Below are 12860 nucleotides of genomic sequence, written 5' to 3' on the forward strand. Positions count from 1 at the left end.
GTCGATTCAAGTCATAGCCCATCCCAGTAATCTGCTGCTAATACGGGAAAGAATAGTTGTATATTTATCTTTCAAGCATAGTTCAAGGGGTGCATCCTAATGTCCTATGCACAAAGCTGGGCATGTTAATTTCAGATCTTACTGAGATTTGATGGAAATTCTACATTCAATTTTTTTTTCACAACTCAGGAGATTAAAAAGAAAAAAATGATCTTGGGTGAGGAAAAGATCTAATATACTTATCTGTATTAGTCTAGGTAGAAGTACACATTAGTGCTAATTTTTTTTTAAAAAATCTCAATATTTAAAGAATCAAATTAATACTGACTACAACACGAAAAAAAGTAAAGCAGAATGCACCTTTTATTTTCAGGTACCTAAAGCAATTAATTAATGTTAATTTTTGCAAAAAACTCAAAAGGATTCAGTTGGATCTCTGGTAAAAATGACTGGCATAATGAATCTTTGTATACTTTCTCAAAGTACTATGATTTATGGGAAAAATAGCATATATTAAAACTACTATGAAGGTAACAATAATGATTTAAAAAACCTTCCAGGGCATAATTTTTATAAAATTACTTGATTATTTTCTGTGTAAATGAGTAAACATATGATCAATTTTTCCCCCAATCCTGTATTCTATTTAATTTTACCTTGGCTTCTGTCTCTGCTCTCCCCGATATCAGTGCTGGTAGTTGCAATTGTATCTGCTAAGGCCATCAGAGACATCTGCTCCATCCGGCTGAGTCCTGGTAAACTGGAATGAAGTAAGTGGCCAGAAAGAACCTGAGCATGCTCAGGACCAAAGTAAGTTGGACTGTACTGCGAAAGGTCAATGACCCTGGGCTTGGTATTTTCTTCATCTGTCTCTAACACATGATGATCAGTCATTAAAGTTGGGATCTGAAAAAGCTCATCGTAACTTTCTTTTGACACCTGGTTTGAATTATTTAAGGTACTCTGATTACTGGACTTCTCTAAAGATGAGCAGCAGCTATCATCATCTGCCGCAAGTAAGGCATATAAAGGAAGTGGAGGGACAGAATCTATTTCTGTGTAATCTGTATTTTCACTTTTGTTGAAAGCCTGGGGGTCTCTGGTAGTGCTTCCACTAGCACTGATAGTGAGAGACCTAAGGCGGCGCTCATGATTGGATTCAGCTTCATTCAGAGCCACAACCTCTCCAGCAATGCACTTGACAAGGTGTGACAAGATGGCTTTTGCTCTCCGAACCTTGCCAAGGTCCATGAGTTCCAAAAGCTGCAAGGGATGATACTGAGGTAAAGTTGGGGAAAGAACATGGGCTGCTTCAAAAAGACCTGAATCTTCCACATCCACAGATGGATCAAAGGCAGTTTTCTTTCCACAGATTTTCTGGGCAAGACTGGTCATAGATCGAGTCAGAGTTTTCTTTGGAGGATGTAATCCAGAACTCGATGAGTTACTCTGTTTTATTAAACTTATTATAGATGGAGTGCTCCCATTGTATGAATCTGTTATAACTGGTTCCTGCTTAGAAGATGGCTGCCACTGGGAATAGACATGCATTTCACAATCCATTCCTACCACCAGAATACCATCCCGGACCCACGATAAAGAAACAGGAAAAGGTGGAGAGCCTTCTACAGAAGAAACCAAGTCCATACTTCTTAAGAGTACAAATTTAGAAAGCGGCACAGCTTTAGTACTTTCCCAGAGAGGAAATGCTAGGCTTTCTTTACCAGCCTGTTCTTGTATTTTGCCAGCCAGAGGTCCATACATAAAAAGTTTTGATCCAATTCCTACAGTGAGGATATGAGAACCATCTTCTCTAGACATCCAATCTAAGTGAACTAAGTGCTTTGTGTTTGACGTGATACTCTCTTTACTAGATAAGTACACCTCTTGCTTATTATAAGCCACTAAATTGCTATCAATACTAATACCAGAATCTAACACTGTATTCAGTTCATCTAAATGAATTGTCTGTTCAAGGACCCAACATGAACCTCCTGTAGACTCACATTCAAAAATACTGACATGCATTAGAAAGTCCTGAGAAGACCTACTATTAGATGCAGGCTGCTTAAATGCTACTGCTAACCTATTTGTATGTGCACAGCTAACTTCTACAGGCCTACCAGGGACGGTTATACTACTATTGCTATGAAGCCCATCTTCGATAAGCAATGGCCATTCTTCCCAAATGTATTCAAGATTCATTCTTTCATTCTTTGATGTGTCAGATTCTCCATCTGTGACTCTGCATCTCCAGAATCTTACTTTATCATCCGAACATGAAGTTGCCAATAAGTAAGGAGCACTGCACACAGGATATATGGAAGAGGAACTCAGATGTCCTAAAATAAAAATAATCCATTAACAAAATGTCAAATTTGGTTAAATATTTCTGTTTTCATGTACTAAAGTCCTTGTATAAAGCACTGTTAACAACAAGAAAACCTATATTTAGTTTATGAGTCAACAAAATCAATAAAAAGCTTTTAAGGACTTCAAAAAGGCATACAAAAAGGAAAATATTATCAAAACCTAGAGCTGAAAGAGAACTATGAGGTAACTTCAATTCCTATATCTTACGGGTAAGGACCCCTGACCAACTGTGTATAGTATCTCATGCTAAATCCAACAGGTCGAATAAGACAGAATTAGAAAACCTGAATTCTTAGGTTTGAGAACCTGGTTCTCAGGCCAGCATTCTTTTCACCTAATTCTTATGACCCAATTCTTATAAATCTTATTTTAAAGATACCAATACATTTTTAAAATGGTGTCAACAGTTATGGCTCCTTCTCTTCAGTATTTTTACCATTTTGTGAGCAGTCTGTGCTTACCTAACTTATGAAATGGATCCTCCATAATTGAAGGGTATTTGATACTACTGATGCTTACAAGATTTTTAAGCATGACAAAATGTTTCCTGTCTTTTTTTTAAAGATTTTATTTATTTGAGAGCATGAGCAAGAGATAGCATGAACGGGGGGAGGGGCAGAAGGAGAGGGAGAAGCAGACTCCCCACTGAGCAGGGAGTCCAATGTGTGGGCTCAATCTCAGGAACCCAGGATCATGACGTGTGCCAAAGGCAGATGTTTAACTGACTGAGCCAACCAGGTGCTCCATATTTCCTGTCCTTAATTTAATTATAAACTCTTAATTTCCTAAATCATTGGCAAGCTTTCCTTTTCTTTAAGATAGTAGTGACTATTTTAGGCTTTGCTAGCCACAGAGTCTCTACTCCAACTATTCCACGCTGCCAGTCTAGAGTAAAAGCAGGTATACACAAAAGTAAATCAATAGGTGTAGCTAGGTTTAATCAAAGGTATTTACAAAACAGGTCTCAGGCCTATAGTCTGCCAACTCCTGTCCTAAATTATTAAACTTAAAAGACTAATTATAATATAGAAGTGTTATATAGGACATTATATTTTAAAAGCATTTTGACATAATTTTAAATTTTCTAAAACAAAACAAAACAAAAACAACAAAAAAAACCCTAAAGGAATATAGCAGTATTGCTGAAGGATACAAATAGTATTGTTCATTGGTATGTCTGAGCTGAACAGAGAATAGCTTACCTTCCTAAGAGATGCATTAAAAATAAGTTCTTAAGACTAGCTTTTACTGTCTGTTTTTGCTAAACAAAAGAAATTTCCTTTTCCCTAGAACTCTTCTTCTTCTGCCCAAATTACTTGGACCAAAGTTAAATAAGAGGACTGTTTCTAGAAATATTTCTCTTACATTTGCCATATTGTTTTAATTGAAGTTCAGCAGTGAAGATCATATTGTTCTGGCTAAGGGAACAGCTCTTAAAATTGTGTCAATGCAAACATTCATTTTCTTTTTTTTTTTTTTTTTTTTTTGCAAACATTCATTTTCAAACTTTAATTTCCCTTGCATTGATGCTTCTTTTAGTAAAATATACAAAGAAGTAGAATTAAAAGTTATCAGAATACTGTTAATACCCCAACTCCTGCTGCTAATTTCACCAATTAAAAATGCATAAGAACCTGATATATCAATAAAGCCCTAAGAAGCATTCAAAGTCATAAATCCAAAAAAACGACAGAGAAGTAGAAAAGAACAAAAATACACACCATGACATTGAAAACCAAAGAACTGAATGATAAAATGACAGATTTTGTCTTGGTTTTCTTGATACCCTAGAACTGTGGTCCATAATCCATCTAATGTATAATCAGAATCATCTGGGTCCCTTGTTAAAATAGCCTTTAGGTGCACCACAGAGTTTTTAATTCAGTAAATCCAGCATGTAGCCCAAGAATTTTTACATCTAACAAGGTCCCAGATCACGCTCATGTTCCTGGTCTGGGGATCACATTTTGAGAACTGCCGCCCTAGGATAAAGATGATAGGTATATACTGGGACCCACACAGTCAGAATCCTATACGGCACACAACTCGAGGCAGTCACTACTAGTGTTATCAAAGATGACAAATAAGGCACAACCTTGTTATTATCTCTGCACAGGAAACTCTGGGTTTTTCTTCATAATGACACCACGAAAATTTGTTTGGGAAATCAATATTTAAGACTACAAATGGCTGACAAATGCAGAATAATCTGAAAACATATTGAGAATTTATTTAAGTTTTAAATTCAGGGTAAAGATAGTATTTCCAATTCTGCTTCCACATGATTTACAAACAGGTAGTTGTGCCCCTTTTTATATACCTTACTAAATATTCATGGATAACCAAGTTTGATTAGTCTCTTTTCACAAACTATACAAACCTGCTGATGGCTTAACACTTATTATTTCAACTCCTTCTGGCAAATTCAACTCTTGGCTATAAACCATTTCTGAAGACAGAGTCAACTTGCTGGTACTCTGGAGATTTGCTCTGCAAGCCTGATACTTCTGTGAAAAAGGAGATACGATCTTCTCTGGAGAAGAAGAATAATGTTCTTCTGGCTGCCAAACTGCTTCAGATATTTTTGTATCTACTTTTTCATCTATAAAACACATAAGAACCATAAACCGAGGAGGGGAACCTGTAAATCTTAAAATTGCTACATTTTATAATCCCAAAGCCTTATAAAAATAAAAAATAAAACAACATATCAATAGAATTTTTTATGGCCAGAATATCAGAGAATCTGATTAACTGAATAAAATACAATTATTTTCACTCAATAGGTTTAAAAACATGCACTGCTCTAACCACATATAATTTGTTAATTTAAGTCTACTTAAAGTTCAAAAGATTAAAAAAAAGACTTACCCAGTGAGACAGGAGTGGACTTTAAATGTAAATTCCACATGTGTAACAATGAACGGTTGTCTTGGGTGCCCTCAATTACAATTAGGTAGAATTTCTCAGAAAACCCATTAGGTAAGCTGCCTGTTGGTATTAATATTTTTCACTATTAACATGGATAAGTGAGACAACTTATTAAATATGCCAAGTTAAAATAAATGAATTTAAAAAAAATTAAAAACTCTTACCTAAAGTTCAAATGCAATCAATTTTTTACATTAATTTGTATCAAATTAAAATTTTAATAATTACATGTATGCTACACTTTTCATTTCTGAATTGACATGCTTAAAAAATTCACACAGTACAGTAATCACTATCACCTTATTCACATAGGTTCGACCATAATAAGGCAATTTCTGAACAGGTGTAACTATGTGACAGATACTTTAAATCAACATATCATAATTAAAACTGTATTGCCGGGGAACCCTGGATGGCTCAGTGATTTAGTGCCTGCCGTCAGCCCAGGGCGTGATCCTGGAGGCCCGAGATCGAGTCCCACATCAGGCTCCCTACATTGAGCCTGCTTCTCTCTCTGCCTATGTCTCTTTCTCTCTCTCTGTGTCTCTCATGAATAAATAAAATATTTTAAAAATAAAAAAAATAAAACTGTATTGCCAAACATATTTCAAGGTAAATAACTTTCACAATGGAATGACTTATTAATGAAGTTTATTTTTTTTTAACATTTAAAAAAAATTTTTTTAATTTATTTATGATAGTCACAGAGAGAGAGAGAGAGGCAGAGACACAGGCAGAGGAAGAAGCAAGCTCCATGCACCGGGAGCCTGACGTGGGATTCGATCCCGGGTATCCAGGATCGCGTCCTGGGCCAAAGGCAGGCGCCAAACCGCTGCACCACCCAGGGATCCCCCATTAATGAAGTTTATTAAGATTCAAAATAAAAGTATTCCTCATTCACATTATTTGAGAAAAATTTTCTTAGTCAAACTGCATGATTTAAGCAGCACACAAGCTGCTCAAACTAAAAAGCGACAATATCGGGGCAAGATAGCAGAAGAGTAGGGTCCCCAAATCACCTGTCCCCACCAAATTACCTAGATAACCTTCAAATCATCCTGAAAATCTACGAATTCCACCTGAGATTTAAAGAGAGAGCAGCTGGAATGCTACAGTGAGAAAACGTCGCGCTTCTATCAAGGTAGGAAGACGTGGGAAAAAAGAAAGAAAGAAATAAAAGGCATCCAAGGGGGAGGGGCCCCGCGAGGAGCCCGGCTAAGGCAAGTGCCCCCAGGACAGGAGAGCCCCTGAGAAGCAGGAGCTTCACCAATCTTCCCGGGCGGAAAGGCCTCCCAGGGAGTTGGAGCAGGACCCCAGGAGGGCAGGGATGCCCTCAGGCTCCCTGGGACAGTAAGAGACACCTGCGCCCCCGGGAGAGTGCGCCGAGCTCCCTAAAGGGCTGCAGCGCTCACACGGCTGGACCAGGGAGCTCAGAAGGGGCTCGGACGGCAGCTCTGCGCGGAGGGTGCTGCGCAGCCGGGAGCAGCTCAGAGGGGCTCCGGGGGCGGGATCCGCCGAAGGGGCTGCGCCGCCACCGGAACTCGAATCCAACAGCGCAGGACTAGGAGCACTGGGCCCCGGGACACAGCCCAGGATCCGGCCTCCCCCCAGGACAGGCAGAGGCTGGGAAGGCCCAGGACAGCAAGGACGCTCCTGCCCCGAGCTGAACAGATCAGCGGCCCCACCCCAGAGCCTCCAGGCCCTGCAGAGGGAGAGCTCTGAAGCTACTGCGGGAGCTGAATCCAGGGCTCCAGAGTTGGCCCCGCCACTGAGGTTGTTCCTCCTGGGGCCTCACGGGGTAAACAACCCCCATTGAGCCCTGCACAAGGCTGGGGGCAGAGCAGCTCCCCCAAGTGCTAACACCTGAAATCACAACAGGCCCCTCCCCTAGAAGACCAGCTAGACTGACAAGTTCCAGAGGAAGTCAAGGGACTTATACAGAATCAGAAGATACTCCCCCGTGGTTTTTTGTTTTTTTACTTTTGATTTGTTTGCTTCCCCCACCCCTTTCTTTTCCTTTCTTTTTCTTTCTCTTTTTCTTTTTTCTTCTTCCTTTTTTCTTTTTCTCCTTTCTTTCCTTCTTTCTCTCCTCTCTTTTTCTACTTTGCCCAATACAACTTGTTTTGGGCCACCCTGCACTGAGCAAAATGACTAGAAGGAAAACCTCACCTCAAAAGAAAGAATCAGAAACAGTCCTCTCTCCCACAGAGTGACAAAATCTGGATTACAATTCAATGTCAGAAAGCCAATTCAGAAGTACTATTATACAGCTACTGGTGGCTCTAGAAAAAAGCATAAAGGACTCAAGAGACTTCATGACTGCAGAATTTAGATCCAATCAGGCAGAAATTAAAAATCAATTGAATGAGATGCAATCCAAACTAGAAGTCCTAACGACCAGGGTTAACGAGGTGGAAGAATGAGTGAGTGACATGGAAGACAAGTTGATGGCAAAGAGGGAAACTGAGGAAAAAAGAGACAATTAAAAGACCATGAAGATAGATTAAGGGAAATAAACAACAGCCTGAGGAAGAAACACCTATGTTTAATTTGGGTTCCCAAGGGCTCCAAAAGGGCCAGAGGGCCAGAATATGTATTTGAACAAATCCTAGCTAAAAACTTTCCGAATCTGGGAAGGGAAACAGGCATTCAGATCCAGGAAATAGAGAGATCCCCCCCTAAAATCAATAAAAACCATTCAACACCTCGATATTTGATAGTTAAGCTTGCAAATTCCAAAGATAAAGAGAAGATCCTTAAAGCAGCAAGAGACAAGAAATCCCTGACTTTTATGGGGAGGAGTATTAGGGTAACAGCAGACCTCTCTCTCCACAGAGACCTGGCAGGCCAGAAAGGGCTGGCAGGATATATTCAGGGTCCTAAATGAGAACAACATGCAACCAAGAATACTTTATCCAGCAAGGCTCTCATTCAAAATGGAAGGAGAGATAAAGAGCTTCAAAGACAGGCAGGAACTGAAAGAATATGTGACCTCCAAACCAGCTCTGCAAGAAATTTTAAAGGGGGACTCTTAAAATTCCCCTTTAAGAAGAAGTTCAGTGGAACAATCCACAAAAACAAGGACTGAATAGATGACACTAAACTCATATCTTTCTTTCTTTCTTTTTTTTTTTTTTTAAACTCATATCTTTCAATAGTAACTCTGAACTTGAACGGGCTTAATGACCCCATCAAAGGCGCAGGGTTTCAGACTGGATAAAAAAGCAGGACCCATCTATTTGCGGTCTACAAGAGACTCATTTTAGACAGAAGGACACCTACAGCCTGAAAATAAAAGGTTGGAGAACCATTTACCATTCAAATGGTCCTCAAAAGAAAGCAGGGGTAGCCATCCTCATATCAGATAAACTAAAATTTACCCCAAAGACTGTAGTGAGAGATGAAGAGGGACACTATATCATACTTAAAGGATCTATCCAACAAGAGGACTTAACAATCCTCAATATATATGCCCCGAATGTGGGAGCTGCCAAATATTTAAATCAACTAATAACCAAAGTGAAGAAATATTTAGATAATAATACACTTATACTTGGTGACTTCAATCTAGCTCTTTCTATACTCAATAGGTCTTCTAAGCACAACATCTCCAAAGAAAGGAGAGCTTTAAATGATACACTGGACCAGATGGATTTCACAGATATCTACAGAACTTTTCATCCAAACTCAACTGAATACACATTCTTCTCAAGTGCACATGGAACTTTCTCCAGAATAGACCACATACTGGGTCACAAATCAGGTCTGAACTGATACCAAAAGATTGGGATCGTCCCCTGCATATTCTCAGACCATAATGCCTTGAAATTAGAACTAAATCACAACAAGAAGTTTGGAAGGACCTCAAACACGTGGAGGTTAAGGACCATCCTGCTAAAAGATGAAAGGGTCAACCAGGAAATTAAGGAAGAATTAAAAAGATTCATGGAAACGAATGAGAATGAAGATACAACTGTTCAAAATCTTTGGGATGCAGCAAAAGCAGTGCTGAGGGGAAATACATTGCAATAAGAGCATCGATTCAAAAACTGCAAAGAACTCAAATACAAAAGCTAACCTTACACATAAAGGAGCTAGAGAAAAAACAGCAAATAGATCCTACACCCAGCAGAAGAAGAGAGTTAATAAAGATTCGAGCAGAACTCAATGTAATAGAGACCAGAAGAACTGTGGAACACATCAACAAAACCAGGAGTTGGTTCTTTGAAAGAATTAATAAGATTGATAAACCATTAGCCAGCCTTATTAAAAAGAAGAGAGAGAAGACTCAAATTAATAAAATCATTAATGAGAAAGGAGAGATCACTACTAACACCAAGGAAATATAAACGATTTTAAAAACATATTATGAACAGCTATACGCCAATAAATTAGGAAATCTAGAAGAAATGGACACATTCCTAGAAAGCCACAAACTACCAAAACTGGAACAGGAAGAAACAGAAAACCTGAACAGGCCAATAACCAGGGAGGAAATTGAAGCAGTCATCAAAAACCTCCCAAGACACAAGAGTCCAGGGCCAGATGGCTTCCCAGGGGAATTCTATCAAACGTTTAAAGAAGAAATCATACCTATTCTACTAAAGCTGTTTGGAAAGACAGAAAGAGATGGAGAACTTCCAAATTCGTTCTATGAGGCCAGCATCACCTTAATTCCAAAACCAAAGACCCCACCAAAAAGGAGAATTATAGACCAATATCCCTGATGAACATGGATGCAAAAATTCTCAACAAGATACTAGCCAAAAAAAAAAAACAAAAAACAAAAAACAAGATACTAGCCAATAGGATCCAACAGTACATTAATTATTCAACATGACCAACTAGGATTTATCCCCGGGACACAAGGCTGGTTCAACACTCGTAAAACCATCAATGTGATTCATCATATCAGCAAGAGAAAAACCAAGAACCATATAATCCTCTCATTAGATGCAGAGAAAGCATTTGACAAAATACAGCATCCATTCCTCATCAAAACTCTTCAGAGTGTAGGGATAGAGGGAACATTCCTCAACATCTTAAAAGCCATTTACGAAAAGCCCACAGCAAATATCATTCTCAATGCGGAAGCACTGGGCGCTTTTCCCCTAAGATCAGGAACAGGACAGGGATGTCCACTCTCACCACTGCTATTCAACATAGTACTGGAAGTCCTAGCCTCAGCAATCAGACAACAAGAAGGAAAAAAAGGCATTCAAATTGGCAAAGAAGAAGTCAAACTCTCCCTCTTCACCAATGACATGATACTCTACATAGAAAACCCAAAAGCCTCCACCCCAAGATTGCCAGAACTCATACAGCAATTTGGTAGTGTGGCAGGATACAAAATCAATGCCCAGAAATCAGTGGCATTTCTATACACTAACAATGAGACTGAAGAAAGAGAAATTAAGGAGTCAATCCCATTTACAATTGCACCCAAAAGCATAAGATACCTTGGAATAAACCTAACCAAAGAGGTAAAGGGTTTACACCCTAAAAACTATAGAACACTTCTGAAAGAAATTGAGGAAGATGCAATGAGATAGAAAAATATTCCATGCTCCTGGATTGGAATAATTTATATTGTGAAAATGTCAATGTTACCCAGGGCAATTTACACATTTAATGCAATCCCTATCAAAATACCATGGACTTTCTTCAGAGAGTTAGAAGAAATTATTTTAAGATTTGTGTGGAATCAGCAAAAACCCCGAATAGTCAGGGGAATTTTAAAAAAGAAAACCATATCTGGGGGCATCACAATGCCAGAGATCAGGTTGTACTACAAAGCTGTGGTCATCAAGACAGTGTCGTACTGGCACAAAAACAGACACATAGATCAATGGAACAGAACAGAGAACCCAGAAGTGGACCCTGAAATGTATGGTTAATATTTGATAAAGGAGGAAAGACTATCCACTGGAAGAAAGACAGTCTCTTCAATAAATGGTGCTGGGAAAATTGGACATCCACATGCAGAAGAATGAAACTAGACCACTCTCTTTCACCATATACAAAGATAAACTCAAAATGGATGAGAGATCTAAATGTGAAACAAGATTCCATCAAAATCCTGGAGGAGAACACAGGCAACTCAGCCACAGTAACTTCTTGCAAGATACATCCACGAAGGCAAAAGAAACAAAAGCAAAAATGAACTACTGGGACTTCATCAAGATAAGAAGCTTTTGCACAGCAAAGGATACAGTCAACAAAACTAAAAGACAACCTACAGAATGGGAGAAGATATTTGCAAATGATGTATCAGATAAAGGGCTAGCTTCCAAGATCTATAAAGAACTTATTAAACTCAACACCAAAGAAACAAATAATCCAATCATGAAATGGGCAAAAGACATAAACAGAAATCTCACAGAGGAAGACATACACATGGCCAATGAGAAAATGCTCTGCATCACTTGCCATCAGAGAAATACAAATCAAAACCACAATGAGATACCACCTCACACCAGTGAGAATGGGGAAAATTAACAAGGCAGGAAACCACAAATGTTGGAGAGGATGCGGAGAAAAGGGAACCCTCTTACACTGTTGGTGGGAATGGGGAACTGGTGCAGCCACTCTGCAAAACTGTGTGGAGGTTCCTCAAAGAGTTAAAAATAGACCTGCCCTATGACCCAGCAATTGCACTGTTGGGGATTTACCCCAAAGATACAGATACAATGAAACACCGGGACACCTGCACCCCAATGTTTCTAGCAGCAATGTCCACAATAGCCAAACTGTGGAAGGAGCCTCGGTGTCCATCGAAAGATGAATGGATAAAGAAGATGTGGTTTATGTATACAATGGAATATTACTCAGCCATTAGAAACGACAAATACCCACCATTTGCTTCAGCGTGGATGAAACTGGAGGGTACTATGCTGAGTGAAATGAGTCAATCGGAGAAGGACAAACATTATATGTTCTCATTCATTTTGGGAATATAAATAATAGTGAAAGGGAATATAAGGGAAGGGAGAAGAAATGTCTGGGAAATATCAGAAACGGAGACAGAACATAAAGACTCCTGACTCTGGGAAACGAACTAGGAGTGGTGGAAGGGGAGGAGGGCGGGGGGTGGGGGTGAATGGGTGACAGGCACTGAGGGGGCACTTGACGGGATGAGCACTGGGTGTTATTCTGTATGTTGGTAAACTGGAACACCAATAAAAAATAAATTTATTAAAAATAAATAAATAAAAATAAACTAAAAAGCTACATCTAAATATAAATTAAAAAAATAAATAAAATAAAATATAAAATCAGTGACTCACTATTAGCTGAAAAAAGTGAACTTGGTTTAATGACTGACTTTAATCCAAGTTCTCTTAACTATGTACAAAATTATGTAAAGAAAAATTATAAAAACTATAGATATAAAAAAAAAAAAAACTATAGATATCATAGGACATATAAAATCAGAAAAATAACCCCAAACATCTAAAGTCATACTGTGTTAAGATACTAAATGAAAAGGTGACTTTGGTAATATGTTCTGGGTGAGTTAAGCATTTAAGTTACAAGAGTTAAGAGGAAGGAGAGGA

General features: G+C 38.7%; 1 protein-coding gene across 6 annotated transcripts in view; it reads right to left on the reverse strand.

Moving 5' to 3' along the window:
- DMXL1 (Dmx like 1) overlaps positions 1–12860 on the reverse strand; it is a 125268-nt gene that overhangs the window by 64782 nt on the left and 47626 nt on the right. For all 6 annotated transcript variants that reach the window (XM_041761055.1, XM_041761054.1, XM_041761052.1 and 3 more), the window contains exons 16-18: positions 5245–5364; positions 4754–4975; positions 657–2342 (exon numbers count right to left, since the gene is read on the reverse strand). In XM_041761055.1, coding sequence (XP_041616989.1) covers positions 657–2342; positions 4754–4975; positions 5245–5364 — 2028 coding nt within the window. The remainder of the gene's footprint in view (positions 1–656; positions 2343–4753; positions 4976–5244; positions 5365–12860) is intronic.

Source organism: Vulpes lagopus, chromosome 7, assembly GCF_018345385.1.
Source record: "Vulpes lagopus strain Blue_001 chromosome 7, ASM1834538v1, whole genome shotgun sequence".
Classification (NCBI taxonomy): Eukaryota; Metazoa; Chordata; class Mammalia; order Carnivora; family Canidae; genus Vulpes; species Vulpes lagopus.